The 27,860-nt window shown below is 29.7% G+C and overlaps 1 protein-coding gene and 1 pseudogene across 1 annotated transcript; both read left to right on the top strand.

Moving 5' to 3' along the window:
* On the top strand, positions 1-27,394 carry Corin (corin serine peptidase). Its single transcript, XM_076406539.1, has 14 exons — positions 1-59; positions 873-1,050; positions 2,661-3,389; positions 4,682-4,814; positions 4,953-5,288; positions 6,268-6,420; positions 9,452-9,667; positions 9,748-9,889; positions 13,164-13,342; positions 14,425-14,614; positions 14,677-14,830; positions 18,242-18,365; positions 20,061-20,209; positions 27,069-27,394. Exons 1-14 carry the CDS (start codon positions 1-3, stop codon positions 27,243-27,245), a joined length of 2,919 nt encoding a protein of 972 aa, XP_076262654.1. The 3' UTR covers positions 27,246-27,394.
* Positions 21,677-21,775, top strand: LOC143197826 (uncharacterized; annotated as a pseudogene).
* Positions 27,395-27,860: the final 466 nt, after the last annotated feature.

Raw genomic sequence — 27,860 nt, 5'->3', positions numbered from 1 at the left:
ATGGTGGATAGACATAGAAATAGTTTCAGTCAAATAGAGGGCGGTAATAACTACCACAGGTATGTTTAAACTCTTTACAATTATTATAATATTAAGCCTTTAATCGTCTTTTTTACAGTGAAATTACTAAAAGTTATACGTAAAAATTTGTTTCATGCATTCATATAACTAATATATATAATTCATGACTATACCAAACAATATCTCATTAATATATCGCTGATTAGTTATTAATAATTATTTTTCTCTATAGAAGAATGAAGTTAAATATAATTTCTATTGTGATCAGAGAAAAAATATCATTTTCGTCATAATTTGCTTGTACATTATTCCCATTTTCTTTTAAAAGTTATAATTTTATTTTATTTTTTTTATTTAAATATAATTATTAGATAAATGATTATATAAATTCTGTATTGTCAACGATAAAACACATTTTGTGTCATAATTTCCTTCGATATGATTCACATTTGTTTTTGAAATTTATTATATTATCATTAATTGTAAACATTCTGAATCACAAAAGAAAATGTAAATATGATTCTTCATAATTGAAAATTCTTCTATAATTAACGACAACTAATATATTTTGGGTTTCTATATAACGAGAGGTCTTAGATTAAAAAAATATTTTATTGGCTATAAAAGTATTTCTATTTCTATTTTGTAGTTAATACATGTAAATTATATGGACATTTTATTATTTACAACCTTTTTAATAAAGCTATTTGGCTAGAAATTTGATTATAAATTATCGCTTATAATATTTATGTAGCAAGTGATCCTTTTAACGAATACTTTGTTATATTTTGCTTAGCTGGATAATATTGGGTATTTATTATGTTAAAATACTTCATTTGCGTTATATTTAGATGGGATTCACATATAATGACCAACGAGACTACATTGTTAGATATATTGAACAGAGACAATGATATATCAAGTACATCATTAAAATTAGCACCTGTCAATTCAAGTCATATTTATGCCAGAAGACATTCAGCACATGCATGTACAGCTAACGAAGACAAACGACTAGTCAATATTAATGTAAGTATAAATGTTATTTATATCTACGTCGAACGCAGCTATATGTTTTCTCTTACGACGAAAAGGCACTTGAAAACAAGGATATAAACCGAACTATATTATCGTGATAAACATTATAATTTGTTATGTGCCTTAGATTTCTAAAAACTTTTACGATTTTTTTTAGCGTTTCTTCAGTATTAAGCTGTTTACTGGGAGATTTCCTGATTTGGGTCTCTGTTATATCCTTCTTATCATCTTTTCTTCTTTCTAAGCAAGAATATATATATATATATATATATATATATATCGCAATATTTTCAAATGGCATTTAAGTGGCAAAATAAAAACTGGAACGATAAAGATTTTCGAGCTTAAATATTTTAAATGGATGTGAGATTGATTGAAAATTTTAATATTGGCCTCTATAGCTAGGGCATATAACTGCTTACCATATAGAACTATCTAGGAGGATCCGAACCGCAAAATGTAAATAGTGAAGTTGTTACAGACCACTCCCTTATCTGGTCAACGTTTATTTGTTCCACGACCCTTTAAATCAATCCGATAAAAAGATTTTTTATTATCTAACGGAAAGCCCGTTTGATTGTTCTTTATCGGGTATTTAGCCTCCACTATGGTAGGATTCTGAATTAGTTTCAAAGTTTTTTTTAATACGGTCCAAGCTTATTTAATTTTTACATGGTTGTACTATCTTTTGTGTGCGTTATAAGTATCGAAGTGATCCTTAAGATTGTCTATGTGTATCCGTTAAAATCAACAAGTGTTAGTCAGAAGAGGTAACTTGTAGTGAATGAAGCAGAACATCTCATTTAATCATTTTGCAAGATTATTTTGTTTAATTTCCCAGACACACCTAAAATAGTTTTAATAATACAGTAATTCCTATATAAATCGTCATTAACTCTGGTTTCTATTTTCCTAACTGTTTTGATGTCTGGCTTAAGTGATATTCAAATGAAAGATATCAAATTATGTTTAAAATCTATTTATATTGTTGTAATAGGTCTGATGAATAAATAAAGGAAATGCCGGTATATATTTTGTTTAGCTTAAGCCTGACTGATATTCATATAGGTATATTACAGAATAAAGATAAAAGGCAAAAAAAACAATGTTGAATATTCGGTTGCCCTGTATAAAATATTGACGGAATAATCTCTTAGGATAAAAAACTGGAGAATTGACAGTCGTAGAAAAATTTATTTCATTGCTTTTTTTCTAAGCCATAAATATAACATGTCTTTGAATTCCTATAACCAGAGGAAAGTTATAAAGCATTGTTTCGATTTTCCACGTTTCTTATGTGTTTTTCCCCATTATATTTTTTCCTGCGAATGCGTTTTTGTGCCCCTTCCTTTTTCCGATAACCACGGCTTACAAAAACACTAAAATGATTTTTATTCCTTTTATACTGCAAGAGGTAATTTTTATGTGGTATTGTTGGAAATATGTAACACGCCTACAGTGTTTTGAACCTCATATTTAGAGAACAATTCTTGATTCACAGTAAATATTCAACATTTCGACGTCTGTTTGATATATTTTTTATATTTTCTTAAATTGTCACTGATGACTCTGGTAGTGATAAATAGTGATTTTTTTTTCAGATTAAAACACAACCACCTCCTATTCCTGTTCGTCCACCTCCAGTTCCTAAACGTACTATACCACCACCCTCTACTCAACCACCTTCATTAACGGCCAGTCTTAAACATAGTCCACCATTAAATCCCAATGCTCATACAAAACGAAAATCTGCCCAGCCGCCACCCTTACCACCTACACCGAAAACAAGGGCACCACCATTCAACCAGTTGCTACCGAGTCAAAAGCCTAATTTACCAACGACAAAAGAACAAAGTGGTGAACATTGCAGAAGGTCAGACATTAATCGAAATAATCAAGTTCAGCCTAAGGCGAATCAAACAACGTTTTCATTCGATAATATTAAATCTCAACAAATCGAAAATGCCAAGAGGTGTAGTAATCATAAATCACAAGAAACTAACAAACCTTCGACACCGAATAGGATATGTAAACCCAACCAACAAGGAAAAATGTCGATGAGACAAGATTCGGGTATATCATCCGATAGCTTTAGTCAAAATTCATCACCTAGTTATACAACAAAAAGTATGGAAACCCCTTTGATACCACCGAAAACATCATTGCACAAACTTCAAAATGGAAGCATAGTTACGAAAATTAAAGATATAAAAGACGGAGAAGGATGTTTAGAAGAACTAAACGGTATAACGAAGAGTGTCTCAACTCCAGCTGGTTTGCAAACAGTTGTGAGATTTCATAATGGTTCTAACATGTCTGTTCACCATAAGGTAAGGTTTTTATATTATTAATAATATTACAAATAAATAAGTAATATTATAAATATCTACTACTAAAATTATATGAAAATATTTTAATCACTGTGTTATTAATGCTAATTCGAAAAAATCTAAAAGACTAATTCGAAAAAATCTAAAAGATTTAAAGGTTTTACTAAAATAATAGAAATATTAACTAATTATTAATAAAATGTTTAGTATCTTGTAAAATTATGCATAATATAATGATATATGATTCTCGTCGTTTCTCTATAATTTATTTAAAATTTGAAATGCTGAATTCGAAGTACTCTCGCTAGATTTATTTTTATTAATAATATTTATCTAGCACTAAATTATAATGATAACTACCATATTACTAATGTTAATTTGAAAATGAATACTAAAATGTTTAAAAGTTTTAACTTCATTACTATTAATGTTAATTTGGAAAAATTATTTTACTAAAATAATAGAAATATAAACTAATAGACGATGATATATTTCACGAGTATTATATTAGTTAGTATAAAATTATGTATAATAGAATGATGTATGATTTGCTATTTCTCTATAGTTCACTGCAAATTTGAAATACAGAATTCGAAATTCCCTTGTTCGATTTTATTTTACTAGTAGCACTACAAAGGTATTAAAATATTTTAACAACCATTTTACTTGTTATATTTACTTACTATTTTTACTTGTTACTAGTTAATCTGAAAATAATAAAATAATAGAATTATAAACCAATAGGTGATAAAATATTTAGTGTTATATAAAATTATGCATAATAGAGTGATATATGATTCGCCGTTTCTTTATAATTCAAATTTTAAATATTCTCGATTAGCTTTGCTATAGTTAAAATAGTTATAAAATTGTAATTGATATAAAATTTTAAGCTCAATAATATAGCAAATACTAAAAAATAACAAGCAAAAGTAATGGTAATATTGTTAAACCTGGAATATTCGTATTAAATCTATAAAGGTCTTTTTACTGTCAGATTTTTTTTAATGGCAATAACTACGCGCCCTTTAGGGCTTTTATAGTATAATCTTTGAATGATGAATTTTGTTTTCTTCTTTAAAATTCAAAGTGGGAGCTTTAGGAATATGAATCTGGGAACGAAAATTTTAGGTTCATGTATATTAATACTGTGAGCGAAGTAAACACTAAGATAGAATCTCAGGTCTTTGTTTTCCTACAGAAAATATCTTTTAATTGTTCACTTTTTTACTGTCCTTTCTGCAGGGGCATTTTGCATGTTGGAATATCGTGTTATTCGTGTTATTTTTCAGATACTGAGAGATGCCAGGAGACCGTCTGAAAGTTACAAGACGAGATTTTTTTTCAAATTTAGATTTATACAACTAGTTGTCAATGCAATAGCTTTGTTTGCTATAGGTGCTGGTATGACTGTATATTTTAAAGGTAAATATTTTAACTACGTGTATAACTCGAATATTAAAATTTTGATAAATGAATAATTAGCTCTTTATATATATTGCCTAAGATTAAATTTAAGTGATATAATTCTTTCTAAATGAATTTTTGGTTATTTCTCTTTAGCGTATCCATCAAATATTGTAACGATAGTGAATAAAACAATAAACGTAACAACGCCTATAATAATCGAGAAAAAGAGTGATAATCCAGCACCAGGAGTTTGTCTGCCGGTCATAGTGAGGTTTTGTAAACAGAATCAGTTGCCCTACAACTATACCGTTTATCCAAATTATGTGGGGCATTTCGGCCAGAGAGATGCACAAATAGATTTGGAAATTTATGACGCAGTGGTTGACGTTCGCTGCTATGAACTTGCGGCTCTTTTTTTGTGCACCATATTCGTTCCAAAATGCGGACCTGATGGACTTCTAGTACGGCCATGTCGGAATATGTGTTTAGGTAAGTTTTTATCGTAGATCCTTTTCTTTATTTAAATAATCTAAATTTATTTCGAATACACCTCGTAAAAGCCGAGTGCTTTAAATTTTCATTGCTTAAAGATAAGGTGCGTTTTTCGCTGAGACTTTAAATAAAAGTAATAAACTTTAATTATATCCAAATCCCACAGGTATTATCCTTCACTTTCAACGTCTTTGCACAGCCTTCCCTCAACCAACCTTTCGAAGGTTTAATCCAGGCGCAGAATTTAATGATTTATTTTTGACCGTAGCTGAGGTTACGTCCACGAACATTCATTTTAAATCCCTTTATATTAATATGTTAGTTTCAATTTAACCTATTTTGTTACTTGCCTAAACACACAGGAATATATTTTCATATGTATTTTGTGTTATTATCGTACATGGCCTAAGGACTCGGCATGTAAACCCTCCTATCAAATTTTCATTTTATTTAGAAATTAATTTTACATGAAATTAATAATATACGGATATACATGTTTTTAGTATATTGTTTTGGAACAGATGGTATTAGTATTATATGTATTTGCAGCTTTTCGGTTGATATTTGCTCAAATATCAAACACAGCACCAAACAATTTTTGATCCATTATTATTATCGATGAAATTTTATTAAAATTAAATTCGTATAAATTAAAATTAAAGTCGGACATTTCCTTTATTTGAGATATAATATCATGACATTTACGTTTTAATACAAAATATTATTGACATATACGTTTATATATATTTTGTTTCATTAATGAACTTTTTTTGATCCTGAAATATTATAATTTTGGCATATCTATTGAAATTAGGGACAGTATATTCAAAAACATACACACCATATATTAGGATTTTCTGTCCAGCTGGAAGAAATATATTGTGGTCTAGTTGGATAAATCTAAATCATAACATAATTGTCATCGAATGTTGATGGAGAGGAAACTATTTCCTAGACCGGTAACGTTTGATTGCAGAAACGAAACGAAGATGTGGATTTTTTTTGGATGTATTCGGCTTAACTCTACCAAAATATTTAGAATGTAACTTGTTTCCTGAATCTGCCGATCCGAATATTTGTATTGGACATTCTGAAGTGAAAGAAGCGAAAGTACGAGAGTCGAAACCAAGTGAGTGTGTGTTTTGTTTTGAAAAACGTAGAAGTAGTTTGGATTGCATGTCGATTGTTAACTTTACGTCTTGCCGAATAAGAATAGTACGATATTAATTCTGACGGATAATTTGTACAATATTACTTTTAAACTATGGTTTCCTAATCTTCTGATAGCTTACATTATAAGAAGATCCATAAGATAAAAAATAATATGTTATTTTTCATATATACTAATCCCTCGAAGTACATTTATAGTTCTATAAAAATATTTTTATAAATCTATTTACAAAAAGTTTGTTTAAATCATTAAAACTTTTATAGTTAATAAGTTCAGGTCTTAATAATACAGAATAAATTTAATATTCTCAATAAAATAGAATTCCTTCTATGTTTAAGGAAAAGAACTTCATAAAAAAATGTATTAATATTTAATTTATTTAATAACGTTATACATCATTATTAATATAATGATTATGTAAAGCGTTAAAGAATTTATAAAATGAGAACACAACGAGCACGAGCTAGTCCATATCAGATTATTCATAAATATTTCGGCTTGTTTGCATCATAATTTTTTAGTGAAATTTCCGAAGCTTCTCGCGTTCGTAAATTTATATTTCAGATCTTTATTGATTTAGGTTTTATTGTTGATCAGATTCGATTTAATAGTATTAGGAAGTATCTTCCTAATTCCCCAAATTATAAACTTTGGTTTATATCATTTATCTTTAGTAAAAGGCACTTTAAGCCTAAAGTCGACAAAAACGGAATCTGTTCCGAAATAAACTGTTTTTGTATTTGAACGTGAACTAGAGTTGAAACCAGAGTTAGATTTTTTTAATATAAGTAATTACCTAACTAACGAAATTAATGAAAATATACAGGGAGCTTAAAATAATTCGCATTGCGAAATAATCACAGAATAACGTCAACATAATTTTATATAATATGATAAACATTTTTTACTTGCGAAGGGACATGAGATTACTGTCGTATTTATTAAAAATCTAAATAGTTCTTCATTCCTTTAAAAATAAGTATAGCTCGACTCCTTGATTATTTCATATGTAACAACTTTAATATCTCATATTGGGTGAGTTTAAATATGGTATATTAAACATCAAAAACTCATTATCATCATTTTTACGAATTCTTTTATATCAGTTCCAGATAGAAACGCAGAAAAGGAGGCGAACCGTTTGATTTTATTACAAAAATTTGTGGTGATTTCAGAATTCGTACATTTCAAACAACATATGATGGTGTCACTGTTTTTTACAATAAAAAATAAGCAGTTACGTGAAGAACTTACTGAATATTTAACCAACAAAGATTCACACGTTTTTTCGGTTCTTGTTTGAATTTTTTTATTTTCTATTTGATTTTTATAAAACATTTGAGATTTCCTTTGTGTGATGGAATAAACAAATATTTGACAACAGAAAACTCGTAAATGTTTTTTTCTTTCATTTTACGTTTAGATTTTGTTCATTTTTCGTGGTCTGGAGATTTGTTTCAAAATCGTGTTTGAATAGAAATCATGTTTTTTCTATAATCAGTTTTATGATGAATCAATTTTTATAAGACGTTTACGATTTATGTACAGTATATTATAAAATATTTTTGAAGTAATAAATAAACCGACATTTCCGACCGACATTCATTTATATGCAGGAAAACTTGAACTTCGATACATTAAATATTGACGACTAAGCAATTTATTTTTGATAAATACAAAGTAAATCAGTAGGTGATAAATCATGGGAATTCGACAGGTTATTCATGAGTTAATGTTCGACTAAGTGTGATAAGGGATTTCATTTGTTTATCAAACACATCCCTGGATCAACATTTTGTGGTAAAAAAATTGAGAATTAAGTAATCTATATTTTGTGTTAAATATATTTGCAAATATACGTATTCATATAAATAATCAATCGATATGCGATTCCACCATTAATTAACTTAACTTGATAAAGACTGTGAATTAATTTTAAATCATTTCTTTATAAATTCGTCCATCCACTCTAGCCACTAATTGGTTTAAAATCCACAATCTGTCAGTATTTTATTTTAGTAAGTTAAAAATAATGATTATGTTAGTAATAAAAAAGTAATTTAAAGGTTCGCACGTAATATTCGGGGTAGTCTATCTAGATACAAGAAAAATAGGGCAAAAATGTGCTTCGTTGCGATTTGACGAACAATAGCCCCAGGTTATTGTGTTTTAGCACCATCAAAAATGCGTTTAATTATTTTTGGCAGCTCACGCAATTATATATCAGGGATCAACTGACTTTTATCTTGTGAGAATTTAATATTGACCGCGTTTTATTAGATTTAACGACAATACATTAATTAGATCTTGAAAAAATTCTTCTTGATTTTCGTAGGATTTATAAAGTCCCAGTAGGACTATCCTTTTTTGTATATCTACTAAAAAGCGATAAGTATATTAAATAAAATCAGAATATTATAAAGATTGCGGTGGTAACGTAATGGCTATAATACATACGTGTTTACTCTCCTACTTGTAGACTGTAAAAACAAAAAAAAATATACAAATTGGTAAGTTTAAAAAAAGCAGAATAAACAAAAAATGTATTATTTTTGTTGGTATCGGGAATGATATATATCCTTTTCCTTTCCAAGAAATTTATATTGGAAGAAAAGTAAAAAGGTGCCTTATTTGTCTCCTCGACTTTTATTTTGATAGGATGTTCTTGACATGATCAGAAAATAAATATAAACATTTGGTATTATGTAAATTTGGTTGTTGCTGAAGAACAATAAAATATTTATCAAAGTTTTTACATTATCCAATCGCTATCTATCTTCCGCTTTTCAATCACACTTTCTTTTGTAAATAATGTAACATTTGTATCAAACCTCTGTCATTGACACTACTAATTTTCTCTTATTTTCTCATTGTTACTGATAATTTGACGAATAGACTTATAATCAGAATAGAATTAAAAATGAAACATTCAAAATTAATTCACAGTCATTATATTTACTTTTTTATATTGAAAACAATATTTACATAGTTTGTCCGACTGGATTTCAATGTGATTCCAAACGCTGTATACCCAAGGATTGGGAATGTGATGGCCATGTTGATTGTAAAGATCAATCTGACGAATTGGGCTGTAAGAAATGCGGACCAGGTTTAATACATTGCGGTTCTGACAAATGTATCAATCAAGAACATATGTGTGACGGTAAAGTTGATTGTCCGTGGGGTCAAGATGAAAGAAACTGTCGTAAGTATATAACAAATCCATATTAATTTGGTTGATGAAAATCCTTGTCGAACGATTTTTAAATTTGGCGTTATTTCCAGTAAGATTGAGCGAAAGGAATGGAGATGAAGGGAGAGGTAGGTTAGAAGTGTTTAGACCCGATCAAGAAAAGTGGGTTGCTGCATGTATCACTCAGTGGGATGAACATCTGTCAAAATATATATGCTTTCTACTTGGTTACGCGTAAGTATTTTTAAAATATTTATATTCTGTTGTTATATACATGACAAGAATTAATCATATTGGAAACTAATCGCTGAAAACGGTAACATAATTTTAAATAATACGATACACATATTGTCGTACTTGCATTAATAAATAAGCAAGGCGGATACGGGATTAATATATCAGTATGTATTTCCCAAATTAAAATAAAACTAAACTACTGAAGCTAAAGTTAAGAATACACTAATGCACTAAACATGTTCGCGTGGTTTGGTTCGCTTCAATCCTCGGATATACTGCGTATTGTCCAATAGCTGTTTTGCTTCCATGTTGCTGTGATTTAGCACCCTTATTTCATGTTTTGAGGCGAAATATTAGATTACTTCATGTATTCATTTGATATCGAGGTCATAGTGCAACTCTTCGTTGGTTACGTGGCGACAAGCATTGGTAATTAATCGTAGAACTTTGTTTTGGGTGCGTTGGATTACTAGTTGGTTTGATGTTTTAGTGCAACCCCATATTTGCAACCCATACAATCCTTCTGGTCTAAACTAGCTTTATGATTTACTGATAAACCAATCTCTTTGATTTTAGGTCAAGTTAAGAATATCTTCCAACTAACCAGTACAGTTGCTTGACTTTGAGTCTTTGAAATTTATTTAGCCGGTTCTGCTTGAGGAATCGGGCACTCGTCAAGTAATAAAATTAGGTTTTTGTCATTTTGATGCAACGAAAAATTAACGTGAATAAGTTTGGAGTTATTAAGCTGTATTTTTTCAATTTCTAGTTCATTTGCGGATCCTATTGACTATTTTCTGCAGCCATAGACAGATATACGTCTTCTGATTTCAAATACCGTGATTCCTTTACTTATTATATTTTCTAATTTTTTACAAACTAATCGTCTTATCATTGGGAGAAAAAAATTAAACATATCTAGTAAAAATACGCAAGAAATAATTCTCAAAAGCCGTCTCAAAAGCAAAATTTTTTGTATGTAAAAAGACGTTAGATCACTTTTCCTTTTATTATATACCTAATTTCCACATTTCTTAATGTTTTTTTTAGAAAAAATTATTAACCCTCATAACTAGTAAAAACGTAACAGCTACTCTATTATTATATGGTAAAATGATACATCTGATTCATTGGCGTATCATATAAATTATAGTTAAAATTGTAAAAAATCTATATAAATTGTGGAATAAATTATAAATATGACAGAAATACGTTTATTCATCCATTTACACGTAAAAGATATCATATTAAATGGGACCTTCTCGTGATAAAAGAAACTAACGCATTTTGTTAGATTATTCAGACGGTATTAAGACGCCTTTGGGCCATGATTAGGATGCGGTTTTCTAACCCTAGCTGCTAATAATCAGGATCTAAAGCTCTTAAGTCCAGTTTTAATGGATTAGTAAACCGACAAGGAGCCAGAGACAATTCGCAGCTAATAAATTTTATCACAGCCTCCCCTGAATTATCGCAAGCGGGTTAACTAACCTATATACACTAAAATTTTCTGAAATAAAGCGTTTATTTCGCGCACGTCACTGATACCTTACGGTATACACGTGTGCTGTGGTGTAAAATCGGAAATTGAGTCTGCTAGCTATAAAGTAATGGGGTTATCATGACTGACCATTTAAAATAAATCATTTTAAAATGCTTTTCGGATTCTATGTCAAAATACCTGTAAAAAGTTTGGTTTTGTATCCATTGAATAGTTGTGTTCCGTTCTAAAAATGGAATTCTTTTATATAAAGATTGTGGTTTAATTTTAAAGGATATTCAATGCTTTATTATGAAACTGTATGTTTTGTTATTTTTCCTCATTGTTAAATATGAATATTTTGGTAAATATGACTAGTGTAATAGAACAATACAATTTACCTTCATTGTTCCTTTTCGACTTATTTAAATTTCTTATGATTGAATATGTTGATACATATTCATTGATATTGTCTACTGTGACTCATTTAAAATTAATTCCCACTTTTATTATATTAAAAACGTATAACATATATTAACTATGTTTTATCTGAAATATACTTATGCTAAATGGAATTCGAAATAATTATCAAATGTATAAATTCTCGGCTGGGGTTCCACAAGGTAGCGTCTTAGGATCTCTCCTGTATCTGCTCTACAATGCTGATATTCCAACAACAAAAGAAATACTTCTTGGAGTTTTTGCTAACGACACAATTATTATGGCAAAAGATATATCTCTGCCTAGGGCAATAGAAAAAGTGCAAGTGGCAGTCAACAAAATAGCTCCAAATCTATCCACGTTAATTTTGCATTAAGGCAAAATAATAAAAACTTAATTATATCACTCAATGGATGCCCGATTCCTCAAGCAGAATCAGCAAAATACCTTGGAATCCATCTTGACGGTAGATTAAATTGGAAGCATCACGTTAGACAAAAAGTAAATCACATTAGAACCAAAATAAAAGAACTATACTGGTTAGTCGGAAGATACTCTCAACTTGATCTAAAATCAAAGAGGTTGATCTATAATACAATTATAAAGCCAACTTGGACCTATGGGGTGCAAATATGGGGTTGCACTAAAAATTCAAATCAGTTAGTCATACAGCGCTGTTAAAACAAGGTTCTTCGATTGATTACCAATGCCTATCGCTATGTAACCAATGAAGAACTGCACGATGACCTGGAAATCAAATGGATTTGCGAAGATTACTAAATAATACTAACGTGGAAGCAATACAACTGCTGGACAGCGCGCAGGATGTCAGGAGATTGAAACGAACAAAACCATACGAACTTGTGTGAACATTTAGTGTGTACTATTAGTGTAAACTATAGCTATAAGTTATTATAATTTAATAATTGAGGAATACATATTGATGTATTTTCTCGCACTCGTCTTGCTTGTTAATTAATCCAAGTACATAGGAAAAGTAGTAATAAATTGATTATACTAAATACTATTGATATTTTGATACGATTGATATAGACAAAAGATTGTACTAAGCGTATCTAATAAAGATGTTATAAAAAAATGTATAAATATAGATGAGTATATGTAATAAAAAATAATAAAAAGAAATTAATGAGAAAGTTTTTAGAACATTTCTTTTGAATAAAAAAATATACAGAGAATAAAATTAAGACGTTTATGCCGAAACAAATAATGATATTTGGTAAGAAGTTCGAAAATTCGTATTATTTTTAACGAAGGAAATATATAAAAGAGAGGATGAATCTTTTTCCAAACTTTGTCAATATTAATGGTCCAATTATCTTATTCCAGAAATACAAATTACAGTCGCGTCGTGAAAAACGCCGAAAAGAAATCTTCGGAAATTGTGAGCGAATCACGATATCCAGCTAGGGAGCAGCAACCTAACAAAAGATTCAATTTGATTAGAGAGTTTGCTTCATGTAATGGGTCTAACTATCCCACCGTAGATTTAATTTGCACGGACTATAGTAAGTTTTTTTTTGGTATAAAACGAAATTATGCTTTTTTTCTGGCACTTAGCAAAAGTATTTTTAGCTCAACAATGTTTGTTCGAATGCATTTTTCTGTCGTAATGGTTGAGAAATTTAAAAAGGCGTGAAAAGCGTTTTGCATTGTCGGATGCTTTATTGTTGAAATAAAATTTCAGCGATGGAATTTTCGCTTTCTCCTCAGTTTATAAATCCGCCTTTTTCAGACTTTTGTTAAATTGGACGTAGCTTTGGGAGATTAACTTAATCCACGTGTCACTCAATAATGTATTTGTTCTTAAATTGTCGCATTCTTATACCGTCTACTTAAAATCATCACTTATATTATTCCTTCTTGTTTTTATTCTTTTATTATTACTTTTCAATTTTAATCCTAACATTTCAAGGCTTTTAGATTTAAGATTTTCATAACAAGATATAATTACCTTTAATTATAATATCAATGTTCAAAATTAATAAATTTTGGACAGTTCATAAAAACTGAGACATAACGTAGTATGCGCTTTATTTCAGAATAAATTCGGCTTGTGTGTAGCTGACAAAAATATATAAACCCTTTTAATAACATATTGGGCCTGGAGAAAGGATTACAGTTTTTTTTGTCAGTACATTTACGCTGTATTTTTTTATTGAAACAATGAAATATCAGTAATAAACCTTTGTTTTTTTGGATAGGTAATTGGGGCTAATGGTATTTATTTGAATAATTAAAAAATATTTTATAAATGTTTAAGTATTCAGATTTTAACGTCTATGATTCAACTAATTTTACACTATCTAGTAATTTTCTATAACCCATATCTAAATTTAATCAAGTTAGGCTTTGAGTGATGTTTTTCTAAGTTCTTTTCTTCATTCTTAATATCAAATCACAAGCATTTGTTGTATGTGGACGTTCCCGCTCTTGGATTTTCTTTGTATAAGTTAGAATTTATTTTTTAATGATTCAAAAATGGGACTAATATCAATATAACGGTAACTGTAAATAAAGTACTTTTGTTATATGTACTAGATCGATGAAAATATTATGGTTAAATGTTAACTTGGCCGTAAATTTTTAGTTTGTGGTAAAGCTCGTAAGAGTTATGCCGAAAGAAAACGTACACCACGTATTGTAGGAGGTGTACGATCGAAGCCAGGCGATTGGCCTTTTTTAGCTGCTCTTTTAGGAGGTCCTGAAGAGGTTTTTTACTGTGCCGGCGTACTCATCGCTGACCAGTGGGTTCTAACAGCATCCCACTGCGTTGGAAAGTAAATTGTTTCAATTTGAACGAAAGCTTTCCGTCTAAACTATTTTCTCGTTATTTTTGTAGCCATTCGGACGTTTCTGGTTGGACCATACAACTAGGCATAACAAGAAGGCACGCTCATTCTTTCTACGGTCAGAAAATGAAAGTTAAAAGGGTAGTGCCTCATCCGATGTACAATCTAGGCGTCGCTCATGACAATGACGTGGCTTTATTCCAGGTAAGTCGAAATTATCATAATTTATAAGGAAATGATTCACCAATTTATCATTATCATGATAAATATATATTTCTAATAAAAATATCAATGAAACAAAATAAAATATATGAGAGTTGATTTTATTATACGTATTCTATTGAGAGTGGTTATAAAACATGGATATATTATGCCTGCATACGGACTGAATAGTAATGAATGTACCTCTCTTAAAGAGTCAGAGCGTCATGTTGAAACTAGACGCAAACAATAAAGGAAATTGTCATCGGTTTCCACAACACGACATATAAGAATGATTACAATTTAAATTCCACAACAGTGACATCATACATTCAGAATATAATTTTTACTGATTTTTAATAGGCTGTTTACTAATAGCTGTATTGTTTTCAGTGACATGTAAAATGTATGGGATAACAAAATTATTATAAACTGTGAGATGTTTTTCTTGTTCAATCTTGAATTTTTTTTTGTACAATCTAGTCTATATAATATCTACAAATTAATTATGACACAACATAATTTCAATCGTTATTGTTACGTTGGTTTTCTAATAAAGAGAAGGTACTTAGAGCACTCCTTGATTCAATTTAAAATCCTTTAGAAAACGTGTCACTTTTGTCTTGATATTAATCAATAAATAGGTTTTGTTTAGTATTTAGTGTCTTAGTTTTTTTTTGAAAAAGGGCGAAAACGCGTAATGTACATTTTTCCAGTCATTTAAGCATCTGTTTTTTTTTATAAATGAAATGACAAGACGATGTTTCTCAGGAACAGATTTTTGTTATTTTTCTATATTGAAATTTCTATATTGTTTGCTATTGAAATAAGGTTTTATATAATGCTCTTACGAGGAAACAAAAAACAAAAACAATTCAAATCTTATACAAGATCGTCTTATATACATTGAACTGAATCTTGTTATAAAATATGGATATATATTATGTTGGCATGCTAGCTGAATAGCAATGAATATCGTTCGGCTAAATGTGTAGGATTTTTCGAAAGGAAATGAACGACTATAAGAACTTTGAATTAGAGATTTTTTCTCTATACCCGAAGTTTTATTATGCAATTTTCATATTTGCCATCTTAATTCTCTTATACATAATTACGCGATTTACGATACACCTTTCATTGTTAAAGTTTTTATTGTCTTATAGCGAACAGGAAATATATATTTATATTGAATAGTCAATGACAGTGGAGAAATCCAAGACAAGATCCAGTTATAAATATATATTCAATTGTGACTGGCTATAAAACATGGATATATTATGCTGGTATGCGGACAGAATAGCAATGAATGTGCCTCTGTTAAAGATTCAGGATATGGTGTTGAAACTAAAAGAAAACGATGGGAGAAATTGTCATCATGCCTTGCAGAATGATATACAGGAATAATTTTAAACTTTTGGCAACTATATTAAAAATAAAACATACAGCAATTGTTTTTCTTCTCTATATAGGACTATTAAATTTGAATATATTGTTACGTATTTTAATTGCTCAATCAAATTAATTTAAACTTAGTAAAATATTAATGCTACGGGTGTAGCTCTAGAAGTTATAGTTAAAAACTTTCGATTGCTGTATGGATTACCTTTATATTAACAGGTTTCTTTCAACAATGGACATGCATTGCTTCATTCTATCAAAATATGCTCTTTTTCGTTCATCTGACCACCGGGTTCTAGGTTTATCTGTCCCGTTCACCAACACACACACACAATTTTTTCCGTCTAAACAATTTTCTATCCTATATTTCTTGTTGTTTTGGCGGCTCCTTTCAGATCCTTGTTAATTGCAGAGATCCATTTCATTGCTTCAATCTTGGTCTTAATGCGAACATCATAGAATTCGACCACCTGTCTGGTCAATCTGTTTGGTTTCATTATTTTAATATGCTCATAAAAATTCCACTTCTTTATTTACCCTTAGCTTGTATGTTCCCTTTTCAGTATGTTTTGGATCTAAAACATCTCAGTTTTGTATATTTTGAGATCTATTTTTTGTTGTAGATTTCTTTTGTAAGTCTGAATCTTTCCAGTCCAGTTTATTGAATAGTTTCGGCCAAATATTTTAAAATTTTGGTATTAAGTTGCTGCTAGTTATAAACACTGTTTTCTTACATGAAAATTGAAGCTCTACGTTTTCTGCTGTTTCTTGTAGAATCTCGATTTGTTTTTGAAATGTTTGAGTTAGAGTCGCCAAGTCATCTACAAAATCCAAACAGTTTATAGTAATTTTGTTTTTTCCTAATTTGATTGGTTGGTCAATTTTAAGACCCGACTTTATTTTGCGCCACGCTTGGATTACTTTGTCTAAGACATTTTGTTTATATTCTGATAATTGCATTTGTCTTCAAATCCAAAACATGTTTTTTCATAATGTTATAATATATATAAATGTTAACGTTAAACAAATAATATTTTGCTGAGAGCATAAGAAAGGCATTATTTCACTTAATAACTCACGAGAAAAATGTACGTTTATGAAAAATATCTCACATAGAAACCGCACAGAAATATATCTTTTAAAAATTCAAAGCATTGCTTTGGAACTAAACACATAAAGCTCTCAACGACGAACGTTATAGATAAAAATGATTCCTTTTAAAGGTCGATGGTACAAAAACTTTTTTCTTACATCATAATGCCGAAAATAAATATCACTTTTAATTGTAATAATACAATTAAAGCGTCAGGTATCGGGTTAATCGAGTAGAAATCAGTTTTATTTAATATAAAATCGGTTTGATTGCAGATTCGCTTTCCACATTGCAAAAAATCAATTTCCCCCTGGCTATTTTAAGATTTATATTTTCATGAACGGTCGGATTATTACCCTATTTTATGATAGATATTTGAGATTTTTTTACTTGAATAATTTTTGGCGAAGGCGAACATTCTTGTTTTTGTTGAAGAATAAATAAAAAATGTTTGACGAAATTTATTGAACTTAATATTTGGTCATCTTGGATTACAGATATTCTGAATTAGTATCACTCTTAACAAATTTATTCTTTATTTCTACAAAATTAAATAGGTCACATAAAAATTTCTTTTCAGAATAATTCATTCTGTAATATTTTTTTTCTTCTCAGTTTCAATTAAAATAACATTTATTTACTAAGTAAAATAATTTTAGAAAAAAATATTGTTCAATAAGTTTTTCCATTAGGTAAAAAAAGAGAGGCCTCGTATTAACCAGATTTAGTACCCTTTGTCTTTTTCTGTGCAGATAATTGCAGTTGTGGAATTAGTTCCTCGAATTTTAAATTCAAAATTTCAGTTGGAACAAGTGTAGTTATATTCAGGAATAGCGAACTACATTTCAGATCATAAAATCGTTTTAATTTTTATTTCGAACGGTTAAGTCTATTGAAAATCTTAATTTTGTTCTTTGTTTCAGCTCTCTAGTCGTGTTACATTTCACGAACACCTTTTGCCAGTTTGTCTTCCAAAAGCAAATAAAGAGCTGGCACCTGGAACCTTATGCACCGTCATTGGCTGGGGTAAAAAAGAAGATACCGGAAGTAAGTACAAATTTATGTCTCAACATTTTGAAATAAATTTGCTTCTGTAACTACATGAATTGCAAAATACAATTCCAACTTTCTAACGAAAGCCATATTATTTCCTGTGACATCATCGTAATTTGGTTGACATATACTACTGGTAATTTAAAACTGGAAAAGAGATACGAAATATGATTAATGACTTTGTTATCTAAAAAAATTCATTTTTTTTAATGGAAGTGTTTTCTTGTTGTTTTCTGGAGCTCAATTAAAGTATAAATTATAACATATATTTAATACATATTCTAATTTTAGAAGACTATAGACAGTACATTTTGAATGGACCTTAATTTTTTATTGTACTTTAGTTTCTCTTGTCAAGATCTTAATTGATTTCTTTCAGTTCGATCTTTATATTCGAATATAGGTCAGACCTATCTCCCAGACCTTATTTGTGTTTATTTTACCTTTCAGCGGTAAATTGGTTCTTTATGTCAGTCTTTGATAAATACGAACCCATATTTGGTAGTTACTTATAGGAAAATTATATTTTCATATAAATTTATTACCGCAAAAGATTATTTCGCTAAAATTAGTGCGACCAAATTTATTTAAATTTCATGTACCACAATCGTTATCTACAGGAATTTATGGCGTATTAATCATTCCTTATTTTGAGTCTTTTATGGGACACTAAGAAAAATATGCTAGTCCCTAAAATTACCAAGAAAATGTCTTGTCGAAAACCACCGAAGAGGTAAAAAAGTTTCAGAAAACTTTTATTAACTTGATGAAACCAATTAGATCTAAAAAAACGACTGGTAACTTGGTGAAATGTTATAAAATGAGACAAGTTAAGAGGGAATGTAATTTATGATGTTATTCACGTTTATTTTCGCATTTGGCTTATAAAATATGCATAAAATTACAGCGATTTTTTTGTTTATGAGGTTTCTATTACATGCCCTCCTACTTTTGATTTTCCTCCTTATATTATCCTCTTTAATATATTACAGGTTTTATAACACTTCGTTCAACCACCATCAGTTTTTAATTCTTTTTGCTTCATTATAATATAATTACATTCCACGTGCTTATTTTTATTTTTCATTCTATACTGTATTTGTTTTTATAGTTCATCATTATTTTTCTTTAGTGTTTTATTCGTTCTTTGATCTCGTTCTTATATTTTTCTGGCTTTTTGTTACTAGTAACATTCTTTAGCTTACTGAACACTCTGTTCCACTTTGTTAATTTTTTCTTGTTTCTTCTTTCTTACTTGGATTTTGTTCCTTTTTTGACGCTATTTTCTATTTTTATTGCTGTTTGTTCTCTTTTTTACTTCCTTTCGTCTTTGGAACCTTCTTTTTTCTCCCCGTTATGTTCGATTTTGTATCTTCCACCCTTTCCTTCAGTTTCTTTGCGCTTTTCTTCATTTCCCCTATAAATTATTCACTTTCTATCGTTCTCCATTTATGATCCAATTATTAATCGATATCTCTATCTCTTTTAGCTTCTGATTTCGTAATTCTGTTCTCCTTAATTATTTTAATTTTCTATTTTTATGGGGATCTTTTCTACTCAGGATATTTATTATTCTGTTCATTATTTTCACTTTTTTTTCATTCCGATTGTTGAAGCTTATTTTGAGTGATAGTGAGTTGATGAATTTTATGTTTGGTGTTTAGGACTGTTATTTTTATACACTTTCAGTGTCAGAATATGAACCTGAGATTAACGAAGTTGAAGTCCCTGTTCTTAACAGGGATTTATGCAATTCCTGGTTAGAGCATAGAGATTTAAATGTAACTGATGGCATGATCTGTGCTGGGTACAAGGAAGGTGGCAAAGATGCTTGTCAAGTAAGTATAAAAATTTGTTCGTGATAAAATACATTGCAAATATTAGTAGTACTATATCATAGGGATTATGTTTCACATTTGCTCTGCTTAACACCGACGAACTGCTTTTGATAAATATTTCCTCATTTTAATAAAACGCCATCCTTAATTATGACACATTTCGTACCACAGATAATCTTTCATGTCGTCCTATATTAATAAAATATTACGTAAACTTACATATTTTAATGGCAACGATTAAGAGGAAGCTCTTTCAATTTAATTCACGATCTTCCTTCCCCACTCAAATTTATGATTTTTTTTTTGAAATAGCGTTAATATTATTATAAGAATCTCGAATAAATTAAACGGAATAATTTTATAAAATTGTTTTCATACAACGATTATGCAATCTCTGTATATTTACCTCTATTCGTAATAAATTCTTGGTATTCTCTATAATTTTGGTAAAACGTTCCTAGAAAGACAAATATTATGAAATACTAATGATTATTTCCGCAAAATTATACAATTACGAGGGTTGGTTTAAAAGTAGTGTATACCTTATAGGAAGTATTGTGTCTATTCAGCAAATCTTGATTGACAGAAATTGAAATTCTGCATTTAGAAACTATATTTATAATTGTATGTGGGCAATGGTGTTGGGAATGTCATAATTGTTGATGAACCAATGCTACAAACGATAAAAATGGTAGATTGTATTCAAAATAACCTGTAAATGAATTCAAATTTTTTTGTTTACTAACAGCATCGATTAGAATGGCCTTAATATTAATCACTAACCCTTGTTCAAAGAATGTGCGTATGGTAAAACTGATACGCGGGAAGGAAATTTGGATTTAATATTAGATGCTTGTATTTATGTCGATTAGCGATATCTATTGGTGAGAAGGTAAAGTATCATTGTAAACAAGTGTTAAAAAGCCTAACCTAACTCTGAAATTGGATAAGTTTTAAGTTATCTGCATAAAATAAGAGTTATTTAGTGTAAATAGACGCTAATAATGAAGCATTCACTTTGGCTTTTGTTTACTTTGAAGAAATCTACCGAAAGCTCAGTTGTCACTTTTAGAAATTTATGGTGATTATGGCTCCGTCAGTTGTTGCTTTGGTTTCGATGATTTAAAGTTGATTATTTTAATGTCGACGAGAAACTGGCTTGGGGCCTAAGAAAGTTGAAAGAACTTTTAGACAGATTAATACTTGATTGAACAACTGTTTCCAGATGCTTACATCCTATGGAAGATAACCAAAATGAAGGAAAATAACAATTACATGGATTTTCTAAAAATGAAAATGTTTTCTGTGATACTTTCAAGAGCAAAATATCATTTGTTTGTCTAGGGAAATTATTGAATATTCATGGCCATAACTTCTTGCATTACATATGGTGAAACCATCAAGATCCGTGTTGATGTATTAACTGCCAAAATAAAACTGTTAGACTTCACTGAAATATAAGACATTACACGCTTCTGTGGTATATATACTAAAATTGGAACGATACAGAGAAGATGGCCCCTCTGCAAGGATGACACGCAAAATCGTGAAACGTTCCACATTTTTAAGCACATTGAGTCTAATCTATGCACCTGCTTTTATTGCAAACGACAATCTGATCACATGATTCACTGGCCGTCAACATCAATTTATCAATGAACAAATTTTCTAAAAAACTAATGAACCGACAAAGCATAAGCATTTTATTTAATCAAATTAAGGAGGAAACATTTAAAAACTATTAATTCACTAATACAGATGGAGCAAAAAGAGAAGAACATGTGGGAGGCTACACGCTTCTATACGAACCTGGAACATGGGAGGACCTCTGGCATTCTGACAGCTGAATTGTTTGCCATATACAAATATCTTGATTTTATTTAGAACGATAAACACAAAAATTATGTAATTAGCACAAATTCCATGAGCTCCGTCAAAAGTTGCTTGTCAAATTAACCCAAACTAAAAGAAAAGTCCATAACTTTTATGTGGTTACCGTCCCATAAGGGAATCGGACGAAATGGACGAGCGGATTACCTTGCAGTTAGAAAACAAAGATCAATAATAGTTACATACTCTTCTGGCTTAAAGATTTTAATGCGCACACAGCAGAAGCTTCTTAAAACGCGAACCTCCCCCAATATGCACTGTAAGTAGCTCAACAATTACTGTCAAGAATATACTGACATCAAACAGGAAATACTCACAACTAAGACAAAAATATTGTATTGGGGGCAATCTATAGCACATCCTTGATATAGGCAATTTGGATAACTTAACCTACCTGAGAGACTCTGGCTTATAGAGGAATACAACACGTCAATTGAAAAGACCCCGGCCTACCATAGTAAAACACATTTTTTTGGCAAAATTAGTTTAATTTTATTCAACATAACTCCCTTGTAGGATGATACACTGATTATAGCGACTCTCCAACTTTTCGATGCCACTTTTGTAGTACGATTTGTCCTTTGCTTCAAAACAGGCTTCAGTTTCGGCGATCACCTCTTCATTCGACGAAAATTTCTTCCCAAAGAGCATTCTATTGAGATCTGAGATCAGGAAATAGTCGCTGGGAGCCAGATCTGGAGAATGCGATGGATGATGAAGCAATTCGAAGCCCAATTCATGGATTTTTGCCATCGTTTTCACTGACTTGGGTCACGGTGCATTGTCTTGCTGAAACAGCACTTTATTTTTCTTCGAATGGCGCTACGTAATAGTAGCTGTTGATGGTCCTTCCTTTTTTTATGGTAGTCAATAAAAATTATTCCATGCGCATCCCCGAATACAGACGTCATAATCTTGCCAACCGACTGTTGCGTTTTCCCACGCTTTGAAGCGGATTCATCGTGTGCAGTCCACTCGGATGACTGTCGATTGGACTTCGGAGTGAAATGACCTGTTATAAACTATTAAAATCACTCATGTCAATCTATCAAGTACTAGGACTCGGCTTACTACGTTATAAAATACTATTGCCACACGTTAACTGAATTTATAAATACTACTATTTTGTAGTATATATAATTATTCAATTATATATACTACAAAACATGTAACAACGACCCTAAAAGCAACGTGTTGTCACAAGAAATACAAGCAATTAACATATATAAAGTTAACGAGTATTAATTTTCAACCAACCCTCGTAGCTGTATACAAAATATTACGTTGATGTTGCACAATGCATCAAAGGGAAATTATTAATAATGAGCTTGCATTCGTTTAGCAAAATCTGTGCCACCCTCTGAAAATAAACTCCCCTATTAGCTTTAGTAACCGGTATATTATGTACACATGAAGGCATTTTAATATAGTCTAATTTTAGACGATAGACATCTATTTTCGTCTTCGAATTTAACGAAGTAAAAATAACTTTTCATAATTACAAAGGAATAACGTTATATATTTTTTTTTACTGAAACGTTCAGATATTAAAGAGATTTTTCAAATTGTTATAGAGATATTTTAATTCGGCCTTTTAATTTATTTGAACGTATAAACTCGCAGCATACGCTGGGAGTCATAAACGTGATAATATTTGTTTTTCTTTGTTGATTTTCTCACTGATGGAAAGAGTTCTATATCTATATCTATATCTATATCTATATATATATATATATATATATATATATATATATATATATATATATATATATATATGTATGTATATATATACATATTCTTCGCAAATAATCGTAAATCTAATAAAATATTTTGGGTAATAATTAAGAAAACTCCATCATAAATATAAATCCCCCTAAAAGTGAGGAATTATAAGGAATGGTTTTCTATTTAAACATAAATTCATCCTGTCACTTGTGTTTAGTGGTCACTTAATGTCATTCCTTGATTTAAAATCGATAGAGTCTGAATTTTAACCGCCGCTACAAGAGTTTTTGTTCTCTTCTTCTTGAATATCGTGAAAGTTTTATAAATTTCTGATTCATTCATCGATGCTTATGTATAGGGAAAAAGTGTTAATATTTTTACGCTTTTGCTTGAAACTTATCTGATTTAAATTTTTAATGGTGAGAAGAACAAAAGAGTTAATTATTTCTACTTGTTTATAATTTTTTATGAAGTATAAGATAAAATATAAATATTAATTTTTGTTCCAAAACTAAAACAAGCCGTATTTACTGTATTTTAAATAATATTGAAATTTTGATTAAATTACTAAATTAAACTCAAATTTCTCTACATATGATGATAATTACAGAATAATATCACTATTTTACTTTGAGTTAAACCATAAAGTCTCAAAGTGGTCAAAAATATGAAAAAAATATAATTTTTTTTAAAGCTTTAGAATGGCTTGACAATTTTCTAGTTTATATTTTTAATGGTGAAAAAAATAAAAAAGCTGTTTGTATTTGCTTGTTTGTAATATTTTATTAAATATACGCTAAAATTGAAATATTAATGTTTGTTCCGAAAACTATAACTAGCACTCAATCTTCTGTATTTTAAATAATATTAAAATATTGATTACACTGCTAAATTGAGCTTAAAATTATCTATATATGATGATAATTACACAATAATATCTCTATTTTACTTTGAGTTAGAGCCAATAAGTCTAAAAACGGTAAATAGTACGACTATACGTATAAAAATAATATGAGTATTATATCAGATATTTCAAAAACATTACAGAATTTAAGTTTTTATTGAAAAAAAAGGGAACGGTAATTATTCCTTTTTGTTGAAACTTAGTTGAAGTTTTCGGTTTAAAGGTAAACAGCTACAAAAACCCTTAAAAATTCTTTTGATCATCTGATTCTCATTTTATAAAGCTTTTTTAAGTAAATTTGTCAGCTTCAAAAGATGCCTTTCTGTAATCTTAAAGGCCTCAAAGGAAAATATTTTTTTTCTTTATTACGAAAGTTATTCTATAAAATAGAAGTATTATCTGTTATAATATTAAGGAAAAATACTGTCCTGGTATCCATAAATAATTTCATTTTACGTAACTGAATTTTATTTTTTAGCGAATAGGACATATTTATCGAATATTTACATGAGATTTCGTTGGTTTAATTAATTTAGGTCACCCAATATATAGAGTCGTCAGAAGTAAACAGTAAATGATTGATAAATATGTCGGTTGAACATAATCTGTGAAATAGATGAAAAATATTATACGTGAGTGAGAACAGATAAAAGAATACTTTAAGCAGAATGTGAATGGTAAAAAAAACGATTGATTGTCTAGACAGAAATTGGTTTGAAATCTTCTTTTCCATCAACATTTCATTATTTTTATTTATACGTATTTAAATTTAAATGTTTACGGTTTTGTTTTAATATTGTATAAACAAATACAATTTCGCTTTTTAAAATATATTTATGCTTAGATTTGGCAGGTACTAATTAACATTTTTTGTAAATATAAATACATAATTGTCTTAATAATGTTGAATATGCTAATTAGATTAGAATTTCTTCTGCCAAGAGTGTCAAAAATCGGATAAGGAATTATCAAAAAAGCAATAACCTAAAGGAGCGATAGTTTTTGATATTTCTATTGTACAGGGTGTCTATTGGGAAAATTCATATTTTAAATAAGGATTGTGTCATAAAGTTTTAGTAATTGAACTAATAGAAACTTACTGATTTAGGAATACTCTTAGGTATAAGTGCTAGAGCATTGCATTTTATTTTCACATGTGGGAGGCTACACGCTTCTATACGAACCTGGAACAGTGGAGGACCTCTGGCATTCTGACAGCTGAACTGTTTGCCATATACAAATACCTTGATTTTATTCAGAGCGATAAACACAAAAATTATGTAATTAGCACATATTCCATGAGCTCCGTCAAAAGTTGCTTGTTAAATTAACCCAAACTAAAAGAAAAGTTTATAACTTTTATGTGGTTACCGTCCCATGAGGGAATCGGACGAAATGGACGAGCGGATTACCTTGCAGTTAGAAAACAAAGATCAATAACAGTTACATACTCTTCTGGCTTAAAGATCTTAATGCGCACACAGCAGAAACTTTTTAAAACGCGAACCTCGCCCAATATGCACTGTAAGTAGCTCAACGATTACAGTCAAGAATATACTGACATCAAACATGAAATACTCACAACTAAGACAAAAATATTGTATTGGGGGAAATCTATAGCACATCCTTGATATAGGCAATTTGGATAACTTAACCTACCTGAGAGACTCTGGCTTATAGAGGGATATAACACGTCAATTGAAAAGACCCCGGCCTACCATAGTAAAACACATTTTTTTGGCAAAATTAGTTTTATTTTATTCAACATAACTCCCTTCAAGGATGATACACTGATTATAGCGACCCTCCAACTTTTCGATACCACTTTTGTAGTACGATTTGTCCTTTGCTTCTAAACAGGCTTCAGTTTCGGCGATCACCTATTCATTCGACGAAAATGTGTCATAAAGTTTAAGTAATTGAACTAATAGAAACTTACTGATTTAGGTATACTCTTAGGTATAAATGCTAGAGCATTGCATTTGATTTTCACTGCAGTACGTTGGAATTTAAATACATTTTTATTTAACCAAATAATATCAATATGTGAATTTTCTGAAGAAGAATACAGTGAGATAATATTTAAAGAGCGTTATGGTTTTTTTTTTTTGCTATTGGTAATATGTTAAGCTTTCTTTGTAATGAATGTACAATTATATATGTTTTTATTTTAAGCGGTTTATAAGCAATTATTTTAATAACATTTAAATAAAGCTGTAGTTGTTTTTTTTTCTTCATTTTCGTAAGTATAATCATCATATTCAGGTAGAATAGCTGTAATTTTGAATTTTCAGTGTCAAATTTGTATGTTTTAATATATATGATATTTATTGCTATTAGGGGGACTCCGGAGGTCCTTTGTTATGTAAAGAAAGCGATGATCCTGATCGGTGGTTTGTTGGCGGCATTGTCAGTTGGGGAATAAAATGTGCTCATCCACATTTACCAGGTGTTTACGCGTATGTACCTAAATATATCGACTGGATACATACTCAGCTAAGACAATATTCTGATTAAGAGATGATATTATTCATGTAATTATGACAATAACGACAAAGAATGATTGGTACAAATTATACAAGGTAAAAAACCATGGTTTTCTATGACCTTTTATAACAGAAAACATATATCACGAATGATTAGGCGTTTATAATATTATATTTGAAAAAAATACTCACAAAACTATATATAAATATATATATATATTTCTGTTATTAGACGAATTTGTCAAAAAAATCGCCGCAATTTGTGGTAGACATTTTTGCTAGTATATATCGATATTATTGTTTATTTATCAATACAATTCGCAAATTCTAAACGAGATTTTTGACAAAATGTAGATATTACCCTGCCGTATGACGGGCTACGCACAACTTATAGTTTGACCCCTAAATAGTGATATCTTGTGACAATTTATTAGTGTTCGTATGGACCGCTATAAATGTGATCTCTGGTATATACTCTTTTAATATACAAACCGTGAAAAATGCTCAAAATTGCTAAAAGGTTCTCGAACATATACCTCCTTATTTTTTACGCGTTTTAGCTCCACTAATATAGTCCAACTAGCAAAAGAAAACAACATTTCCCGTAAACTAATCGATATAACAATATACTCGGTAATAACGAGGT

This window comes from Rhynchophorus ferrugineus, unplaced genomic scaffold (assembly GCF_030347505.1).
Source record: "Rhynchophorus ferrugineus isolate W39M unplaced genomic scaffold, kcgeb_rfMv2 rfM5, whole genome shotgun sequence".
Taxonomy (NCBI): Eukaryota; Metazoa; Arthropoda; class Insecta; order Coleoptera; family Curculionidae; genus Rhynchophorus; species Rhynchophorus ferrugineus.
The sequence above is the reverse complement of the archived record's forward strand: the minus strand, read 5'-3'. Positions and strand labels throughout refer to the sequence as shown.

Bases quoted from the DNA above. Each gene is read 5' to 3' on its own strand.
- Corin (XM_076406539.1), top strand. From the start codon at position 1: ATGGTGGATAGACATAGAAATAGTTTCAGTCAAATAGAGGGCGGTAAT. The intron at 13,343-14,424 runs GTAAGTTTTTTT...GTAAATTTTTAG, and splicing joins TTTAATTTGCACGGACTATA to TTTGTGGTAAAGCTCGTAAG. The intron at 20,210-27,068 runs GTAAGTATAAAA...TATTGCTATTAG, and splicing joins GTGGCAAAGATGCTTGTCAA to GGGGACTCCGGAGGTCCTTT.